This window comes from Syngnathoides biaculeatus, chromosome 14, assembly GCF_019802595.1.
Source record: "Syngnathoides biaculeatus isolate LvHL_M chromosome 14, ASM1980259v1, whole genome shotgun sequence".
NCBI lineage: Eukaryota > Metazoa > Chordata > Actinopteri > Syngnathiformes > Syngnathidae > Syngnathoides > Syngnathoides biaculeatus.
The window spans coordinates 4,162,781-4,185,105 of NC_084653.1; the positions used below are offsets into that span (position 1 = coordinate 4,162,781).

The following is a 22,325-nucleotide window of genomic DNA, read 5'->3' on the forward strand; positions in this document are numbered from 1 at the left end:
GACTGAACTGTACAGACAATATACTATTGGACAGTCTTAAACAATCTTTGACCAGATGCTGCTGTATTCACAGTGGTATCACAATCTACACAGACAATACTGGAAAAATAGAGGAATAGCGACAACTACAGGGAACACAGTGACACATGCAGAGCTACTACAAAATTTGCTCATAGCAGTTCAATTACCAAAAGAAATAGCCATATGTAAATGTGCAGTACACAGATCAAATACAGACAAAGAATCATTGGGAAATGGATTTACAGATAAAACAGCAAAAGAAGCAGCAAAACCTTTATGGGATTAGCTGACCATGTAACAAATGAAGACATACTTTGAGATGATGTGTTAAACAAAATGCAACAACAAAGCTTACCAGCAGAACTAAAAATGTGGAAAAAATAAGGTACTACATTATAAAATGGGAATTATGTCAGCACAGATACAAAAAAAAAAAAAAAAATTCTACCAAAAACATTTTTTAAGTGGGCGGCAATCTTGAGCCATGGGAAGTCTCAGGTCTCAACAGGGGGAATGGTAGCCCTGGTACAAAGGCATTACATGATCCATGGATTTAACTTGTATGAAAAAGTAGGGCTTGTTTGATCTGTGTGCGACATAATCCACAAGGGAATGTCCATCCAAAACGTGGTCAGTTTCCTCAAGCTACACATCCATTCATCCCTCCATTCATTTTCTTAGCCGCTTATCCTCACAAGGGTCACGGGGAGGGCTGGAGCCTATCCCAGCTGTCAATGGGCAGGAGGCAAGGTACAGCACTTTAAATCTCCCACACCTCTTCCTGCCCCATTGGAGTCATCCACACCTCAGAATCTCCCCTCTAGGACTACAACAACCATACAATCTGCAGTAGATGTTGGCTCCCCCTCTCCCACCCTGAATGCAATGTTGGATCTGATGGATAGGATGAAGACTATTGTCAACGATGGAGTCCAGCCCATACCACGCCAAGATCATCCCATCCCCGCTCGCCTGAAAAAACCATCCACTAAGAAGCGAAAGTCCCCTCCTCCACCCATGAAGACTATCTGTAAATCCGACTGATATTCATTGTGTCTTTTCTCGAATAACTCAGACCCCTATGGAGATCAGGCATTTTTCATCCCTGTAATTACAAGGGACAAAAAGTTGGTCAAAAAGATATGGCACCAAAAAAGTAGAACTTCCAACTTAGTGAGGATAAAATGTGAGTATCAAACCATTCTCTCCAGCCATCTCTGCAAGACTAGCTCTTTTTAATATCAGGTCACTGGTTAACAAATCAATGTTGATCAATGACATCATTGCGACCTTGGTCTGGACTTTTTGTTATTAAACAAAACGTGGTTAACAGAAAGGAGCTGTAATTCCATTTTAAATGAGGCAACGTCATCAGATTTAAATTTTATGAACAAGTGTCAAACAGGTAAAAAAGGTGGTGGTATTGCTGTTATTTTTAAATCATTATTTCAATGTAAAGAAATTATACTCGGTGTTTTTAGCTTTTTTGAATATCTGTTTTTTTTAAAGGTGACCCAAAGGTTGTCATTTTAATCATTTATACACCTCCAAGATACAATGGAAAATTTATGGAGGATTTTTCAGAACTGCTGTCAGTTATTTGTACTGTTTGTCATAACAAGGGACTTTAACATTCATGTTGACAATAACATGGAAAAAAACATCCAAAGAACCTTCTGGAATACTAGACACATTTGACCTCTCTTAACATATTAAGGGTCCAACTCACAATCAAGGTCACATCTTAGACTAGGTCATCTCAGGATGTTGAAATTCTACCGATTGACGTTAAGTATATGGCTATTTCTAACCATTTTAGTGTATTTTTTTGAATTACAGATTCTTCCAAAAGTTCAGACAACCTCTATCTCTATTAGGGAATGGTACATAAATGAGTTATGCGACTCAGTTTATGGACAAATGCAATGAGTTTTGCCCGTTATTTTAGTGAAAAAATACAATCCATCAGGTCAAATGCCAGCAAAAATCAGCAAAACGATAGAATGATCTCACATCGGAACCGACCCAGAGAAAACTCTATTAACCTGTCAGAATTTGATACAGTTGACCAAAAAACTGTACAGAAAACTGTTCAGCAGTTGAAACCATCAACGAGCTGTCTCGACTCAATACCATCTGACTTTTCCAAAACTATTGTGAAGTCAGTGCTACCTGATTTTCAGCAAATAATCAATTGCTCACTTAAGTCTGGCAAGTTTCCCAAAGCTCTTAAAGTAGCTGCTGTTAAGCCTCTTCTAAAAAAACAGAGCACTGGACGATTCCATGTTAGCAAGCTATAGATCCATCTCAAATCTCCCGTTCATAACCAAGATTCTTGAAAAAGTTATTTTTAATCAACTCAGGAATTTCTTGAATTTAAATAGACTTTTGGACAAATTTCAATCAGGTTTCCGAACTCATCACAGTACAGAATCTGCTCGTGTTAAAGTACTATATGATATAAGCTTGAATACTGACTCAGGAAAGGTGTCAATTTTGTTTTTGTTGGATCTCAGCGTGGCTTTTGATACAGTAGATCACAATATACTGATAAACAGGTTGAAAATGTGGGGATGACTAAATGGAACCGTCCTCTAATGGTTTTGGTCCTTCCTGGAGGAAAGGAGCTACTTTGTGACCCTTGGAGGTCCTCGGTGTCAGGGAATGGCAATGACCTTTGGGGTCCATCAAGGGTCAGGTCTTGAATCTCTCTTATTCAGCCTGTATATGCTACCCTTGGGTCAAATTCTTCAAAACTTTAATTTTGACTACCATAGCTATGCAGATGACACAGTTATATTTAGCATTATCTCCAGATGACTACAGTTCAATTGAGGTATTGTGCCACTGTCTCGATCAGATAACTGGATGAGCCAAAATTTTCTTCAACTAAATCACAACAAAACTGAGACAGTTGTTTTTGCCAATAAAGAAAAGAGAATTGCTGTTATTAAACACCAGGACTCTCGAGCTTTAAAAACCAAATAACAAGTCTGAAACCTTGGTGTTCTGATTGATTCCAACCTGACTTTCAACAATCATATCAAATCAATCAAAAAAACGGCCTTCTACCATCTAAAGAACATATCTCGAGTGAAGTCTTGTCTGTGTTACGCAGACCAGGAAAAGCTCATCCATGCTTTTATCTCAAGTAGACTTGACTACTGTAATGGTCTTCTGACTGGACTCTCAAAAAAAGAGTAGTAAACAGCTGCAGCTCATACGGAATGCTGCAGCTCACATTCTGACCAAAACAAAGCGGTCAGAGCATATAACTCCCAATTCTAAAGTACTTACACTGTCTTCCAGTCAGCTTTAGAATAGATTTTAAAGTTCTGCTACTGGTCTATGAATCACTAAATGATTTAGGTCCTGAATACATGAAAGAAGTGCTTACAGAATACAAACCCAGTAGAGCTCTGAGATCGACTAACTCAGGGCAAATAGTGGAGCGCAGAGTCCAAAGCAAACATGGTAAAGCAACATTTAGCTATTATTGTATGTTATATGTTATGTATTATGTGAATGTTTTTAAATCCAAGTTGAAAACTCTTTTTTTTTTCTCATGCTTTTTAGAATACATCCACTTTTTGATCATATTACTTGCATTGTATGCAGTTTTGTCTTTTTTTAAATATTTTGTTTGTCATTTTTTAGTGTTTTTAAGCTGTTTTAAATGTTTTAGCTCTTTGTTTTCAAATGTCTTTAATCATGTAAAGCACACTGATTTACCTCGTGTATGAAATGCGCTATACAAATAAATTTGCTTTGCTTTGTCGGGTTTATTGGCAATGTATTGGCTTCGAGTCCCAGCCATTGTGCCTTTTTAAAGACATCATGACTTAAACTACCCTATTGGTAGAGATGGGATGAGGACACAGGATGGATTTATAAAATCTGTCAGGGTTGCCATCAGGCCCGCGAGAGTCGTGAGGATAAGCGGCTAAGAAAATGGATGGATGGATGGATGGATGGCTGGATGGATGGATGGCTGCCATCAGACTGCTGGTTGTCATTAAAGTGAATGTAACGTCATAACAGCGTGAATTTCCTCTTCAGCATTATATCAGCAATGAGGTAAAAATGTAACACAGCGTGCCAGTAGTCTCCCATGGCTGGCAAGTTGAAAACGCCCATTAAAAGCAGCATATCCAGAAAATCTTCAAATCTTCATTAGGGTTGGTTTTGATTGGATCTGGATGTTCAATCATCTCATCAGTGAGGAGCATTTTGTAATAATGGAAGGGTGTCTTGACTATCTGGGGCTGCAAAGAGAATCAGGAACCAAAAATTCCTCAATTATCTAGATCCTTCCAGATTCTCTTGGCTTCTTTTTCTTTCTTCCCTGCCCTTTTGTTCTTCCTTGACCCTGGGAGTGAAAAGGAGGCCTCATCCATCTCTTCCATGATTCTTTTTAGGGTATTTTTTCCTCTTGACAGATGTGCCTGTAGAGGGCAGCTTCATCCATAGATGCAGTGGAAAGATACCTAATCACCTCTACTTGTTAGGGTTGATAATCATGTTCCCCGATAATGTCATCACTATCACTCATATCAGCCTAGGCACGGATTAGGCTAATTACATGTAAAATACGCTTCTACTTACGAAAAAAATCACGTTATGAAATGACTTCCGGAACAGATTATTTTCATAAAGAAGCACCACTGTATTTATGTCCAAGTGTGTATTAAGTGATCGTGGCTTATTTGCTGTAGTATTAGAGCTGCCACAACTATCATTGACAACTTGTGTCTTTTAACATACTTAACCAATAAAGATTATTCTGAATCTGATAGTTCACTGTGTGTCTGGTTTTGAGGCATCGAGTCCGGAGCTCTGGCGTTTATCTGTGGTCGACTGGGCCACTGGGATGTCTTTGATCTTCACTGCATTTTCACATGGTGCCCGGTCCTGTTTCTCTCTCGCCAAGGCTTTCTCCATCTCAGTGTAGTAGTCAAGGGCCTTCCGCACTGGGTCAACGATTTGTTGCTGCAGGATTTAAATCAAAAAATGCCAACCAATAATTGTAATGTAGCAGATTCCCCAAAACCAGGGTTGATACATCTTTTGGAACGTCATGTGGTATTGACATTGCATTACCTCCAGGCAGGGAAAGAGGTTGGCCAACTCGATAAAGAGCGGCAAAAGCACAAATCTGATGAAGCCAGTTTGAGATGAAGGTTTGGTTATCTTGTCCCGATCCATGAAAGGGGTAACAGGGAGACCCTCTAATTTCTCTATGTCACTCTGAGGAGCAAACAGAATTTATTAAACAATAACTGGTGACACAAAAGGTATGATCCTTTAAAGTACACCTTGAGAAGTTAATTTTACGTTTCATCACAGCACGCACATCTTTAATTTTTTGTGTAGTCAATAAAACCCCTAAAAGTGACATTTGTCCCCAGTATGCAATACAAGTAAGTCACCTGGTTGTAGAATTCTTGTAAAAGACAATCCAGCCAGGGCTCTGCAACTTCCATGGGGCGTGCTTCATTGGAGATGTCACTCACTTTGATCAGAATCATCATAAGCTGGATACACAGTGAACAAAGAAATGCTCAATTAAAAAAAAAAAAAAAGATTCAAGCTAGCTAATGTACTGGGCAATTAGTCTTGACAATACACACTTGAAGTGAAATAGCTGTTGTTTTGGCTTTAGTTTACACAAGGTTTTGCAGTCTGAAAACTTTCTGGAAAAACTAATCCTTAACATCAAAACACTGCAAACTTGCACACAAATACTAGGAATCTTACTAAAATTTTAACAATTGGAACTACCGTAATTTCCGGACTATAAGATGCGACTTTTGTCACACGTTTTCAACCCTGCGGCTTATGCAATGATGCGACTAATTTATGCATTTTTTTGTCACGGCCGCCAGGGGCACTCAAGCAGAAAATGTAAGCGTGAGACAGGTGGAATATATGTGTCAATGAAGATGCAAGTTTAATGTAACGTCGCACTTTGTGCATGAATAAAATTAGCATGAACAGACCCCCATCATGGAAAATGCAAGAAAAAGTGCATATGACACAGCTTTCTAGTTAAAAGCAAACAAGCTGTCTGATAAAGAAGGAAACAGAGCTGCTGCACATAAACTTGGTATAAATGAATCGATGGTGAGACGTTGGAAATGGCAGCGGGAAGAACTGGAGCAATGTAAAAAGGTGAAAAAAGCTTTCAGAGGTAATAAAAGCAGAACTGTGTTGCTGCCGTGTTACTGCAGTGTCTTAGTGGCTTTTACTGGTATGTTTTTTTTACCCAACCCTGTTAGTCCTGTGTTACTACTGTATTGCTGCTGTGTTACTGTGAGTCACAGGCAATGTTTGGAAAGAAAAGCTAAGGTATATTATTAAGACTTTGAAAACTCTTTCTGTGTACTGTCTTTCTTGTAAATATCTCATGTTTCAACGTGGGCATGTGCGGCTTATAGACAAGTGTGATCTATGTATGTACAAAATGTTTTTTCCTTTAAAAATGTACTGTGTATGGCTTTTAATCAGGTGCGTCTTATAGTCCAGAAATTACAGTACATCATAATAGACAATCTCAGTGGATAGAGCAGTTATACTACTTTTGTTAATTGCATCTCTTACAGCATGAATCTTTGGTTTCTATATTCCCTTCATGTAGCTCATTCTGAATATCATTTTAACTGCTATGTTTGTTCTTTCACGCTGCATGCAGCTGCAAACCCACATGCTGTCACTGGACTAAGCTTGGATTCGTGATATGGTTTGTTGTCCTGTTGCTCATCATCTTTTCCATGTTGTGTTGTTTTGTCTCTTGATTTATCACTTTATTGACATACCATTTGTTCGTGATGCATAATTTTACTCTTCAGTGTCTCCTGACCTCTTCCCTCAATCTGACTGCCTGGATGTCATTGGCGACTACGGAGATGGCCGTGTTTCCTATTCCTGTCTGCCTCAGTCTGCCTTGATGTTTTTTTTCCCCCTTTTTTTGTTTTAACTTCAATCATTAATGTTTAAAAATATGTTTAAGGAGAATTTTCTGGCTTTTAGCTTGAGTTTTGATTAAATCTAAATTGATTGGATAATCAAAAGGGGAGAATTGTGTTGGAATTTTTATGTATTTCATATACAGTGCCTTGTGAAAGTATTCGGCCACCTTGAAGTTTTTAACCTTTCGGCACATTTCAGGTTTCAAATGTAAAGATACAAAAGTAATTTTTTAGTCAAGAATCAACAACAAGTGGGACACAATTGTGAAGTGGGATGAAATTTATTGGCTATTTTCAACTTTTTTAACAGATAAGAACCTGAAAAGTAGAGCGTGGAATATTATTTGGCCCCCTTGCCTTAATTTTTTGTAGTGCCACCTTTTGCTGCATTTACAGCTGCAAGTCGCTTGGGGTATGTCTCTATCAGTTTTGCACATCGAGAGACTGAAATTCTTGCCCATTCTTCCTTGCAAAACAGCTCGAGCTCAGTGAGGTTGTATGGAGAGCGTTTGTGAACAGCAGTCTTCAGCTCTGCCCACAGAGTCTCGATTGGATTCAGGTCTGGACTTTGACTTGGCCATTCTAACACCTGGATACATTTATTTGTGAACCATTCCATTGTAGATTTGGCTTTATGTTTTGGATCATTGTCGTGTTGGAAGATAAATCTCCATCCCAGTCTCAGGTGTTTTGCAGACTCCAACAAGTTTTCTTTCAAAATGGTCCTGTATTTGGCTCTATTCACCTTCCCATCAATTAGAACCATCTTCCCTGCCCCTGTTGAAGAAAAGCCGGCCCAAACCATGAGGCTGCCACCACCATGTTTGACAGTGGGGATGGTGTGTTCAGGGTGATGAGCTGTGTTACTTTTCTGCCAAACACATCATTTTGCATTGTGGCCAAAAAGTTAGATTTTGGTTTCATCTGACCAGAGCACCTTCTTCCACGTTTGGTGTGTCTCCCAGGTGGCTTGTGGCAACTTTAAACAAAACTTTTTTATGGATATCTTTGAGAAATAGCTTTCTTCTTACCACTCTTCCATTAAAGCCTGATTTGTGCAGTGTCCTGTGGACAGACTCTCCCACCTGAGCTGGACATCTCTGCAGTTCATCCAGTGCGATCATAGGCCTCTTGGCTGCATTTCTGATCAGTCTTCTCGTTGTTCGAGGTGAAAGTTTAGAGGGACGGCCGAGCCTTGGTAAATTTGCAGTGGTCTGATAATCCTACCATTTCAATATGATTACTTGCACAGTGCTCCTTGAGATGTTTCAAGCTTGGGAAATCTTTTTGTATCCAAATCTGGCTTTAAAGTTCTCCACAACAGTATCGCTGACCTGCCTGGTGTGTTCCTTGGTCTTCATGATGCTCTCTACTTTAAACAGAACTCTGAGACTAACACAGAGCAGGTGCATTAATAAGGAGACTTGATTAAAGGTGGATTCTATTTATCATCATCAGTAAACATCGGATCATTGAGAGATCCTCACAGAACTTCTGGAGTGACTTTGCTGCACTGAAAGTAAAGGGGCTGAATAATATTGCACGCCACACTTTTCAGTTTTATATTTGTTAAAAAATAATATAAAATATCCAATAAATTTCATTCCACTTCACGATTGTGTCCCAATTGTCCTTGATTCTTGACAAAAACTAAAAAAATTGATATCTTTATGTTTAAAGCCTGAAATGTGGCGAAAGGTTGAAAAGTTCAAGGGGACCGAATACTTTCACAAGGCACTGTATACAATATTAGTTCTATTAGTTCGACCTTCAACTTTCACAGACTTTGTTCTTCTATCTCTCTGTGTCATGCTGTTCATAGCACTTCTCACTAGATGCTTTGTCATTATGTTGTTCTACTGGCTTCATGTGTATGAAACCTGGTACAGCTGGACATAGGTAATTGCTTTGTTTTGTCTCTGTCTCTCACTTGACGATAAAGAAGAGACTCTTTAATCTGGACTTCATTAAAAGGTGACAACTCATAAGACTTTTACCTTTTCCTCTCTTTGCGAAGACTTTTCTTTCTTTTTGGAATTAAAAACCCACAAAGACAAGATTGCTTCCTTACTTGTGGTGTCAGAAAACGATTTTGCCAAAACATTGTAAACAACCCCTTTCATGTCATAGGGTTAGGGTTAAAAAAATTAAAAAAAATTAAACTGAGAACACTCTCATCACACTTTGGATTTGGTCATGGCTCAGTATTAATGGGATCACAAAGAAACAGACATGCCATGTTAGCTTCAAGTGAGAGGAGTCTCATATGAAGTTAGGATTGAGCATACCTAATTTGCGAGTGACCAGATTAACGTTACTGTGGTGACAGAATTGGAATTCCTGTTCCGCACCTATTTGGAATGGAATGATCAGGGTCTTCCTCATATCAGTCTTTTTCCTCAAAGAGTTTTCACGTGACCTGCTTGCTGGAATACCCCCTACAATCTAGAGCAGTGGTCTCAAACTGGCAGCCCAGATTATATTTTGTGGCCCCCACCTTAATATGAAAGTTAAATGATAGTGCGGCCCTCAAGTTTTACATGAATAGCTCTTTTACAGTGTTGTGTGCAAAGCCAACCAATCATCGTGGGGTATATGGCTCTCTGGGACGTGCAAGCAGAGAAATATTATTCTGAGTGATAATTACAGCAGCGTTGCCCTCCAGCGTTTTACTCGTAGTTTTGTACACAACCTGTTGACACAACATCTTTATCTTTTTTCATTCACTCACTTTCCAAGCCACTTATCCTCACCAGGGTCGCAGTGGTGCTGGCACCAATCCCAGCTATCATCAGGTAAGAGGTTAGGTCTAAACTGGTTGCCAGCCAATTGCAGGGCACACAGAGACAGACAACAGTCACACTCACAATCACACCAAAGGCCAATTTAGAGTCCCTAATTAATGCATGTTTTTGGAGATGTGGGAGGAAACTGGAATACCCGAAGAAAACCCACGCAGACATGGGGTGAACATGCAAACTCCACACAGGCGGGCTGGGATTTGAATCCCAGACCTCAGAACTGTGAGGTCAACGGAGTAACCAGTTGTACCACTGTACTGCCCCTTAGTTTATCTTAATGTGTTTAAAAAAATGGATGAGAAGATGGAATTTTCTTTAAAATTTCTAATGAAATTGAAATTGGCCGTGAGTGCATGTGCGCCGACACTGCGGCCAAGCCTCAGCCAAAAGCTGCCTCCAGCGGCTTCAATGTAACTTGAGTTTGAGACCCCTGATCTAGAGGGATGTAGATAAAGTAACCAGAGTAAAATAAAGTGCCATCTCTTACCACATCTTTGTGTTCCTTGTTGTCAAAGTCGAACAAAGACAGAATGGACTTGAACTTGCTGAGGATCTCATTGTGTCTTGTCATGTCAGTGGCCAGAATGCATCTGTGGTTGTAAAATTGTGTAACAGACTATGGACAGAGTGAAGTAATGTTCACACTAAGAAAATAATAACAATAGTGATCTCACTTAATAATCCCTTCCCTTATCCGTTTGTACTGGTCCAGAGTCACATTTTTGAAGATGTTGCTCTCTTTCTAGACACAACAAAACCATTATTTCACTGTTGCTGCTTCACCACTGCCTTTACTTCACCTCCTGAAAAATATGTCACATTGGTATGCTCTTTGTAGATGTTGCATGCCAGCATCGAAGGGTTGTACCTTCTCCAGTATTTCAAAAGCAACAGCGCAGTGGTGGTTCTCTAAAGGAGAGATGTCATTGTAGCGAAGGGCAAGTTCCGTCCGAGCATTTATCTATAATTTGGATAGATACAATTAGGTTTTTCAGATGGATTTTTTTTCCATTTTCATAGCACTTCTCACAAAGGCTGACAAACTGCTTTTTATGGTTGAGATTTATCATTGAGATAGAAAGAAATAAAGCTTCCACATGAAGATAATTTTGTTATTATGAATGTGCCGTTGTACCTGGTAGGCGTTATTGTAGCCAGTGTGGTCAAGATCATGGCACACTGCAGAGGTCAGCATGATCAGCAGGTCAGTGCTGTCCATTTTTCTTCTCAGGTCAGTCAGCCACATTAAACCATACATCTGTGCAAGAGATGACACAATTAACCGTTTTACTTTTGTTAACAGCAAAAATAGTACTATCCATCCATCCATCCATCCATCCATCCATCCATCCATCCATCCATCCATCCATCCATCCATTTTCTACTACTTATCTGAAGTCGGGTCGCAGGGGGAGTAACTTTACCAGGGATGCCCAGACGTCCCTTTCCTCAGCCACTTCATCTAGCTCCTTCGGTGTGATCCGGGGGTTTCTCAGGCCAGCCGAGAGACATCGTCTCTCTATCATTTCCTGGGTCATCCCCAGGGTCACAGTCTGGTGGGATGGGCCCGGAACACCTCACAGGGAGGCATGCAGCAGGCATTCAAATCAGATGCCCCACACACCTCATCTGGCCCCTCTCAATCTGGAGGGGGAGCGGCTCTTTTCGAAACCCCTCCCGATGACCGAGCTTCTCACCATAGTTCTAAGGGAGAGAGCCCAGACACCTTGGGAAGGGAAGTCATTTTGACCACTTGTATCCTGTCCTTTCAGTCACGATCCACAGTTCATGACCATAAGTGAGGGTAGGAACATATATCAACCAGTACATAAAGACTTTTTAGCTGAGCTCTTTCTTTACCAAAAGAAACCCAAAAACAAACAAACACCAAAGCTGCATTCTGCTTGCCCAGGTGGTAACCATCAGCTGACTCAGGAGTCCCACAGGCAAAAAAAGGCCAGATAGAATTCTTTCTTCAGCTTGAAGGCATTCCTCACCATTGGTGTCCACAAACGGGTTCGGGGACTGCTGCCATGACAGGCACCAGCAACCTTACAGCCAAAGCTTCAGTCGGCCACCTCAGCAATGGCGGTGTGGAATATGGTCTACTCAGACTCAATATCCCCAGAATGTGAGCAAGAGGTGGAGGTGGGAGTTGAAACTTCTTCTGACAGCTCCGCCCCTCTATTCACCCGAGTGTCCAAGTTATGCAGCAACAAGTCTGATGAAACAACCACAAAGTTGATCATCGGACTGCGACCTAGTTTGTCCTGGGTTCTGGTCGGAGAGGGGGGTTCCTCTCAATTACATCCTTTTGGGTCTCACTCTCATTGCTCATGTGAGCATTGAAGTCCCCCAGTAGTACACTTTCCAGCACTCCCTTAAATGATTCCATAAAGGGTGGGTAATCTGAACTGGTGCTTGGTGCATAGGGACAAACAACAGTCAGGACCCATCCCCCCACCCGCGCGCAGAGGGAGGCTACCTCTTGTCCACCACGACTCACGTTATCCTTTTGGGGTGTGTCAAGCCGGGCCTCAAGGGTTGCAGGCCTGACCACCAGGCACTTGCCTTCAAGCCCTATCTCTAGGCCAGGCTCCAGAGAGTGGCCCCAGTGAACAGCGTCCTTCCGTGGTTTGTCTGGTTCCTCACCTAGGACCTGTTTGCCGCGGGTGACCCTACCAAGAGCATGAAACCCCAGACAACTGTGCTCTTAGGATCATTGGGACACCCCTCACCACGATAAGGTGACGGCTTATATATATATATATATATATATATATATAGAGAGAGAGAGATGAGAGAGAGAGAGAGAGAGAGAGGAGAGAGAGAGAGAGAGATGAGAGAGAGAGAGAGAGAGAGAGAGAGAGAGAGAGAGAGAGCGAGAGAGAGATGAGAGAGAGAGAGAGAGAGAGAGAGAGAGAGAGAGAGAATCTAAAAATAAAAACCAGAAATCACAATGTATGATTTTTTTAATGATTTATTTGTGTGATACAGCTGCAAATAAGTATTTGAACAGCTTGAAATCTGACCCTCAAATACCTGTTAGTCCGCCTCAGTCAGAGCTTTGAAGATGGGTCATGGCTGGGTCTCTCAACATGACAATGACCCAAAGCACACAGCCAGTAAAACCAAGGAGGGGGTCTGTAAGAAGCATATCAAGGTTCTGGCATTTCCTAGCCAGTCTGCAGACCTAAACCCAAAAGAAAATCTTTGGAGGGAGCTGAAACTCTGTGTTTCTCAGTGACAGCCCAGAAACCTGTCTGATCTGTGTGGAGGAGTGGGCCAAAATCCCTCCTACAGTGCGTGCAAACCTGGTGAACAACTACAGGAAACGTTTGACCTCTGTAATTGCAGACAAATGCTACTGCACCAAATATCAACATTTGTTTTCTCTGGTGTTCAAATACTTATTTGCAGCTGTATCACACAAGTAAATCATTAAAAAAAAGATTTAGATTATCTCTCTCACAGTGGACATGCAAATACGATGAAAATTTCAGACCCCTCCATGATTTCTAAGTGGGAGAACTTGCAATATAGCAGGGTGTTCCGATACTTATTTTCGTCATTATATATCCATCCATCCATCCATCCATTTTTTTAGTCACTTATCCTCACAAGGGCCATGGAGCCTATCCCAGCTGTCAACGGGCAGGAGGCAGGGTACACCCTGAACTGGTTGCCAGTTTTTATTGTAGGAGTAAAGCTACAACTGGCCACTCGTATAGATGGAATAAGTGGCAGCAATGGGAAAGAAATGCCAGTATTTATTAGTAATAGCCCATCAGCAACTGATTGTACTGAAAAATAAAGTAACTATGAATTACTTCATTTTTTTGAATAGGGAACTCCACTTTGAACTACTCCTTAAAGAAAATGAACTTGTCCAACACTAGTTTGTGTTGTTTCGTTGTTCTTTTTTTCAACACAATTTGTATTGGTGCAGTGAATGTTGGTTTTGCTGAATGAACGAGGGATTTTTTTTTACAATGCATAGTTGTTTAAAATTATATACTGTCGCTTCCCAAAAGCTCAAAGAGAGCAATTTCTCAATTTTTGAAATAATACTTTTGCTGGGCGACCATGTGACTGTTATGCCCTTTATTTTCTCATGTTCCGTTTTTATTTACTGCACTACAAGCAACTTTAGCCAAGTGGCAAATCCTTTGAGCATCTTTTGCTTACAATTGACAAACTGAAACAATCACGTGAAAAAAAAACCAGCAACTTTACATTTACATTCAAGAAAGAGGAACCAGTAGCCAATCAATAGGGGTCATCCACTTACCATCTGGGTGACACAGAAGCAATGTTTGAAGTTGTGGAAAGGGATGTTGTTGTATCTGCGGTACACTTCAAACAGGAACTGCTGCAAAACTTCAGTTTCAATATTGTAGGTAGCGATAAAATCTAAGTCTGTGTACATGACTTGCAGAAGCACCATTATCTCTGCATCCTCCCACTGCCTGCACTCACATGAAAAGGGAAAATTATCTCACAAAACAGCAATTATGTTACATTTCCACTAATTACATTTCAATCTGTCGTCCGTCAGACATCACTCTGACAAAGTGGCAAAAGGCTAGAAAAAAAATTGTGAACTGGACAAAAGTTAACAAGTGAATTGCATTATCATTTATTATTTAAAATGAAATATGCTTTCATAATTAGTTGCATGCTGTATATAATTTTTTCACTGAGCTAGCTGTGTGTTTGAATATTTTGACAAAATTGAGTCTCAATAAATGATGTACAGACTGATCAGGCAATCATCTAATATCATTGAGAGTGAGAAGAATATATGTTAATCATGTAAAAATTTACACATTCTGTACTTCTACCACTATGTGTTAAGAATGTTGACATTAAAGGCGATGTCCGAGTTTTCGAGTTGCAAATCAACCTCTTGTCATTTCCCTACGGGTCCCTGTCCTGGCCGTACCATTCCCCGATGCGGCACACACCTGCTGCAATCAGCAGAGACGCACACCTGCGCCTCGTCTAGTAATCACATCCCAGTTATATAGAACCACACGTACAGTCTGGCCTTTGCCAGATCCTTGTTTCATGCTTCATTCCTGCACTCTCGTAATCCTGTCCCTGATTTCCTGTGTAACGACCCCTGGCTGCCCACTGACCTGCCTCCCATGCCTGACTTCCTTGTTACTGCTGCTCCCGCTGAATGCCTGCCTGATCCCCGACACCGGACTGAATAAATACGTTTCCCGAACTGCCTCTACGTCTCCCGAATTGTGCATTTGGGTCCAATCCCGTGTTCTCCTTGTGAAACCTCTAGAACCATGTAACAAGTGTCCATGGCCAACTGTACTCTTTACTTAATTAGGTCTTTTAATACAACTGACAAAAAAAAAGCAGATCAATCACAGTCATCCATCCATCCATCCATCCATCCATTATCTGAGCCGCTTATCCTCACAAGGATTGCGGCAGTGCTGGGGCCTATCCTAGCTATCATCAGGCAGTTGGCAAGTTACACCCTGATCTGGTTGCCAGCCTATTACAGGGCAATTTAGAGTCTCCAATTAATGGATGTTTTGGGATTGTTGGAGGAAACTGTACTACGCAGAGAAAAAAACACAAAGACATGGGAAGAACATGAAAACTCCACAGAGGAGAGGCCGGTATTTTAACCCCGGTCCTCAGAACTTTGAGGCCAACACTCCATCCAGTCCCTCCACTGTGCCACCCTCAACAAATTGTAATTGCTTGAATTGTCTTTATTGGTTGGTAACATGTTGCTAGGCAACATGAAACACAAACATTTGAGGACCTCATAATTCCAAAAGTCCATCTGCAACTCTGTTTTACACAGAAAACACCTATGGTCTATATGAAATATCACTCCATTCATATTTTTGTTCTAGTTGTCCATTTTATGGTCACACGAGCCAATTCCAGTCAATTTTAAGAGGTGGGTTGCACTTTAGATTGATTACCAAAAAATCACAGTATACAATTGTGTTGGAAGATGCATGTTTTGGATTTATATTAAACATTAGTTGTGATACTTGTACCTTCAACTTTCACAGGTTTTGTTCTGTTGTGGCTTCTAGCTCTCCTGGCCATGCTATTCGTATGACATGTAACGAGCTAACCCCCTTAAGATGTTGTTATGGTATCCTACAATCTACATGTGTGTAACACTTAGTCCAGCTGGACATAAATACAGTGCTGAGACAAAGTATTTCTATCCTTCCTTATTTCAGTTTGTGTTGCATATACATAACAAAGGTTTCAAATCATCAAACCAATTTTAAGATCACTCAGAGACAACCCAAGAAAATACAAAATCCCGTTTTCAAACGACAATTCAATTCATTAAGGCATAAACAAAATCCTAACCTTTCTGACCCAATGTGAAAAAGTAATTGCCACCGAAAGTGTTTGCGATAACTGGCGATGAGTCTTTCACATTGCTCTGAAGGAATTTTGTCCCACTCTCCTTTGCAGAATTGTTTCCACTCTGCCACATTGCAGGGTTTTCCAAAATGAACTGCCCTTGAAGGTCACACCACAGCATCTAACTTGGATTTTAATCTGGGCTTTTTTTTAGCTATTCAGTGGTGGACTTGCTCATGTGTTGTGGACGTTCTTCTTCAGGATTTTCTCGTACACAGTAGTGCCATTTTTACGCTAGATCTAACAGGCCGCACACCTTCCAAAAAGTTAAATTTTTTACTTGTCAGTCAACAGAATGTTTCTCCAATAGTCTTGAGAATCATTGAGATGTTTATTGGCAAATATGAGACGAGCCTTTGTTTTCTTCGCTGGCAATAGGGGTTTTCGCCTGGGAATTCTCCCATCTATGCCATATTTGGTCAGTGTCTCTCTTATGGTAATGCCGTGAACACCCAACACACTTAACTGACGCCAACGAGGCCTGGGGGTCTTTATATGTTGTTTGAGGTTCTTTTGTGATCTCCTGTGTCACAAGTGAGGCTCGAGAGCGGACCCAAATGCATGACTCAAGAGGCAAGCAGGCAGTACAGAGGAGGTCTTTATTTGTGCTGAGGTTGGTTACCAGTAGGTCAGTCCAAGAGAGCAGAACTACTCGTGGTGGCAGGCTACTAGGGTGGTCAGGGGACAGGCGAAGGTCAGTACACAGGAAATTGATCAAAGAAGGCAGAAGTGTCAAAGGAGTCAGGCTTACGGGGGTCGGTCGGAGAACAGGCGGAGGTCGGTACACACGGGTTCACGGTCAGAGATACGGGAGTGCTGGAACGGGGCATGAGATGCGACGATCTGGCAGAGGACCAGTCGTCTCCGGGGTCCTATATATACAGGGGTTCATCAGATCGTATGAGGCGCAGGTGTGCGCCTCCCAATCAGCTGGCCACACCCAGCCAGGACTGAAAGGCAGGGACATGACATCCTGGATAAATCGCCCACAAACCCTTGGTGTAGTTTTAGGTGGTCGTCCACAACTGGGAATGTTTGCCACTCTTCCCAGTTTTTCTACATTTGTGGATAATGACTCTGACAGTGGTTCACTGGAGCCCCAAAAGCCTTGGAAATGGCTTGGAAAACATGCATGGCACGGAAGATTCTACTGCTTAAACCACCACATGTCAAGGCTCGCCTTAGGTTTGACAATGACCATTTGGATAATACAGAGGAGTCATGGGAGAACGTTTTGTGGTGAGATGAGACAAAATTGAGCTTTTTGGTCATAATTCCACGAACTGTGTTTGGAGGACGATGAATGATGAGTTCCATCACAAGAACACCATCCCCACTATTAAGCATGGGGGTGGTAGCATCATGCTTTGGGGGTGTTTTTCTGCACGTGGGACAGGACGACTGCACTGTATTAAGGAGAGGATGACTTCAGCCATGTATTGTGATATTTTGTGGAACAACCGCTTTCCCTCAGTCAAAGCATTGAAGATGGGTCTTGGCTGGGTCTTTCAACAAGACAATGACCTGAAGACAGCCAGGAAAACCAAGGAGTGGCTCTGAAGAAGCATATTGAGGTCTCCAGCCCTAAACCCGATTGAAAATCTTTGGAGGGAGCTGAAACTCTGTGTTTCTGAGGGACATCCCAGAAACCTGTCTGATCGAGAGAAGATCTGTGTGGAGGAGTGGGCCAAAATCCCTCCTGCAGTGTGTCCAAACGTGGTGAACATCTACGTAAAACGTTTGACCTCTGTAATTGCAAACAAAGGCTACTGTACCAAATATTTACATTGGTTTTCTCAGGTGTTCAAATACTTATTTGCACCTGAGTCACACAAATAAATCGTTAAAAAAATCATAGATTGTGATTTCCAGAATTTTCTTTTTAGATTATCTCTCACACAGTGGACATGCAGCTACAATGAAAATTTCAGAACCCTCCATAATTTCCAAGTGGGAGAACTTGCAATACAGCAGGGTGTTCAAATACCCATTTTCTTCACTGTAAGTGGTTTCTTCATTCAACAAAGGAAGGAAGTGAAGACATCTCTGTTGAGTAGGAAACTCCCACACTCATGAGGAATGAGTGAATGCGCGTCTGGGTGACTGCGGCAGAACCAAACCTCGAGAATACTAGTCATTATCAAGTAGACTAATTAGACTATAAAACTGAGAAAAGGGCAAGATGTGTCCTGTACGTGAGCTCCGTGAAACGTGTGTATGTGTAAAAGTGTGAGTGGAGGTTCGCTACCTCATTTGAACAGGAAATTGAGTGACAACTGTTTGAGGATGCAGAGGTAAGAATTCTCCACCACTTGTGGTAGAAGCTTGAGAATTACCTCAAATGGAACGTAATTGTCACCCTGTTCAGGGGGAAGTCAGTATAGTCACCCTAGATGAACCACTGACTCCAACAGGGGAAAAACAAATGGCAAAATAGTTGATAAATAGCAAAATAGTTGAAACACAACATCTGAAAAAAAATAATTATAATAATGATGTGTAAGGACTAGATGTTTGTAGAAAGAAAATGTCCTACTAAAACAAAACATCTAAATTTGTGGATAACACAATATGACTTTGCTGGCCAGCTCAACATACACACCAAAAATATATATAGTTAACCTGCAGGATAAAATAAGAGAAACACACACACACATGCAAAAAAAAAACAACAACAACAACAACAAAAAAAGGCTGGACTCAAGATGATGTGAAAATGGCCATAAAAGGTATCACATCTCATAAAGTTGATGTAACATAATTCATCCAGGGAACGCAAGACTTGAGAAAATCTTACCACTTAAATGGTGTGGAAGTACAATCAATTTGGATGACAGCAAAGTACTTTCTCACAGCAGCAGGGAGTTTGAGGGTTAATATCGCGCACTTGTGCTAGATTTAGAAAAAAAAACCAAATTGTTCTGCCAGTGGAAGAGCAAAATAAAACAACAATGAACCATTCGAAGAATATAGAATTGGAATAAATGCATGTTTTAAAGCAAACAGTGGCATTCCTGAAGATCACACTCCAGGGAGTGTGTATCAAGGGCAATTAAAAAAATGCTCTTCATGTGAATTCAAATAATCCTATAAAACAATGGATTGAAAAACATTGGGTTGACAAACTGACTGGCAACCTGTAACATTACGTTAACCAAGCACTACACGCAGAAAGAGTGCTACAAAATAAGAAAAAGAAAATTGACACCTTTCTGACAGAGAAAGGAGAAATTTATGGAGCTTTATGCGAAACATTTAATAATTGTGGCCGCAGATGAGGAAGAGAGCAGCCATCTCCCCATCAAAAATGTAACAACTAATGCTCCCAAAATGCAACTTTTTAATTTGTCCCATACGTTTTTTGGGAAGAGATGGCTTGCTGAAACTAGGACTGTGCTTAATTCCCTCTCTGACAGGAAAAATAGAAGTAAAAAGAAAAAAAAAGGAATTACTGGGAGGACAGTTAAATATCTTACAAAATAGGAATCCAGCGGTCGATTATTACACTTTACATATTCCAAACAAACCTCCCACAAGGACAGGAGATTTCTTGCTGCAAACAGCTCAAGATGTGATTGAACAACCACAAAATGACGTAGGAAGTGACTCATTGCATGTGACAATGTAGTATAAAATAAACTTATAACAGCCCACACCAGACAAAATCATGATTATCTGTACTCAGATGGTATATCAGTTGTGGTGACAGGAACAAGACTGACTGACAAACTAAATGCACTACACAAGGAATGGCCACCACCACACACGTCATTACAACAGGAGTGGGAGCGTTTGGGACAATTTGTTTTGGTAGTACGAAATGTTCCTGATTGGACAGAAAAAGAACCAGATTTGGATTGGGATGACTGAACTGTACAGACAATATATTATTGGACAGTCTTAAACAATCTTTGACCAGATGCTGCTGTATTCACGGTGGTATCACAATCTACACAGAGAATACTGGAAAAATGGAGGAATACCGACAACTACAGGGAACAGTGACACATGCAGAGCTACTACAAAATTTGCTCATAGCAGTTCAATTACCAAAAGAAATAGCCATATGTAAATGTGCAGTACACACATCAAATACAGACAAAGAATCATTGGGAAATGGATTTACAGATAAAACAACAAAAGAAGCAGCAAAACCTTTATGGAATTAGCTGACCATGTAACAAATGAAGACATACTTTGAGATGATGTGTTAAACAAAATGCAACAACAAAGCTTACCAGCAGAATTAAAAATGTGGAAAAAATAAGGTACCACATTACAAAATGGGAATTATGTCAGCACAGATACAAAAAAATTCTACCAAAAACATTTTTTAAGTGCGCGGCAATCTTGAGCCATGGGAAGTCTCAGGTCTCAACAGGGGGAATGGTAGCCCTGGTACAAAGGCATTAGATGATCCATGGATTTAACTTGTATGAAAAAAACTTTTTTTGTTGGGCTTGTTTGATCTGTGTGCGACATAATCCACAAGGGAATGTGTATACAAAATGTGGTCAGTTTCCTCAAGCTACACATCCATCCATCCCTCCATCCATTTTCTTAGCCGCTTATCCTCACAAGGGTCGCGCGGAGGGCTGGAGCATATCCCAGCTGTCAACGGGCAGGAGGCAAGGTACACCCTGACCTGGTTGCCAGCAAATTGCAGGTCACATGGAGACGAACAGCCGCACTCACAATCACACGTAGGGGCAATTTGGACACAATGATGGATTTAGTCTAACTATACATACATTACAAGCACGTAAGGGTCTCATTCCATTCAAAACACTGTTTGGGAGACCATACAAATTACCAATATTTTCCACACAATGAGAGATAGACGAATGATGAATGAAAAAAAAACCACAAGTGGGTCGCTTTCAGGAGTTATTAACAACCCCAAACAGCTTCAAATATTGCAAAAAGGGGTACTTGAGTTCATTGCTTCATTGTAGGAAAGTTTTTGCTTTTGAAACCATTGTTAACACAAACAAAACTAATTTGTTTTTATTGGCCACTTGTAAGATAGCTGTTCTCATTCCCACTGCCAAGGTCGCTGTAGTCCGGTTACACATGGGAATGGGACTGCTGTCATAATGGCAATTAAATAGTTAAATTTTACTGTTTGGTGTTGGATGAAAATGCTACCCGTTATTTTCATTTTTCTGTTCGAGTGGTACCTGTGGGAACCACTCATGGTCCCACCCCAAAAAAAAAAAAATAAAATAAAAACAAAACAAATTGGATAACTACATACAAAAAACTTGTCCAAAAGATTCTATTTTTTGCACAGATCCAGAGATAATACCAATGCTATTAATTGATAACGAATGCAAAAAAAAAAAAAAAAAAAATTGGGGAATTCTGTGTATCCATTAACTTCTTTTGAAAACTAAAATAAAAACAGTGTTTTCTAATGGCGTGTCACTAGGAAATTTAAGATGCATCAATTTGATAGGACTAGAAACAAATTGGGAATTTTATCAGCATTGATGTGTGAAGCCATTTTTGTGCCACTGTCATGGTGGTGCGGCAGTAACTGTCTTTTTGATTTTTTTTCGCCGGATGCCTTTCCTGACGCAACCCTTCTGCTTTTATTCGGAGAGAGACCTGAAGCCAATCCCAGGTAACTTCGTGCAGCGGCAGACTACACGCCGAACTGGTCGCCAGCCAGTCGCAGTGCAGATGTCGACACCATCACTGAGCGGAAATCGATCTCACGCTGCCATCACTCGAAATGTCCCTCTGAGGCAAACCCGAACTACAACGTGGCCCTCAAGAGAAATTAGTTAGACATCCCTGCACTACACCATCAAAAAAAAAGAAAAAAAAATGTAACAAGTTACTGTGCTTTAATAAACGTATTACTGCCATTTGTTTATTCATCCTATGTCTCTTTATGAATTAACATCTACTGTACATGCAGTTTTATCCGAACACTGGCGTAGACTGAGCAAGAGCTGAATGACATGGACAAAATAGCAGAAAGAAACACGTGGATACACCTTACACACTGTAAAAGTCATCTCAGCTGAGTCACCCAAGGGGAAAGGTGAGCAAAGACCACCATACGGTGGGTGCAGATTTATAGTATCTGAAAATACCTGAAGGC

At 40.8% G+C, this 22,325-nt stretch overlaps 1 protein-coding gene across 1 annotated transcript in view; it reads right to left on the reverse strand.

The window, feature by feature from the left end:
• Window positions 1-3,978: 3,978 nt before the first annotated feature.
• The window catches only part of si:dkey-219c10.4 (high affinity cGMP-specific 3',5'-cyclic phosphodiesterase 9A), a 36,495-nt gene continuing 18,148 nt past the window's right edge, over window positions 3,979-22,325 (reverse strand). The window contains exons 7-14 of the mRNA XM_061841495.1: window positions 14,082-14,259; window positions 10,926-11,048; window positions 10,659-10,751; window positions 10,465-10,532; window positions 10,278-10,380; window positions 5,451-5,555; window positions 5,122-5,268; window positions 3,979-5,010 (exon numbers count right to left, since the gene is read on the reverse strand). Of these exons, the coding sequence (XP_061697479.1) occupies window positions 4,819-5,010; window positions 5,122-5,268; window positions 5,451-5,555; window positions 10,278-10,380; window positions 10,465-10,532; window positions 10,659-10,751; window positions 10,926-11,048; window positions 14,082-14,259 (1,009 nt within the window). The 3' untranslated portion in view covers window positions 3,979-4,818. The remainder of the gene's footprint in view (window positions 5,011-5,121; window positions 5,269-5,450; window positions 5,556-10,277; window positions 10,381-10,464; window positions 10,533-10,658; window positions 10,752-10,925; window positions 11,049-14,081; window positions 14,260-22,325) is intronic.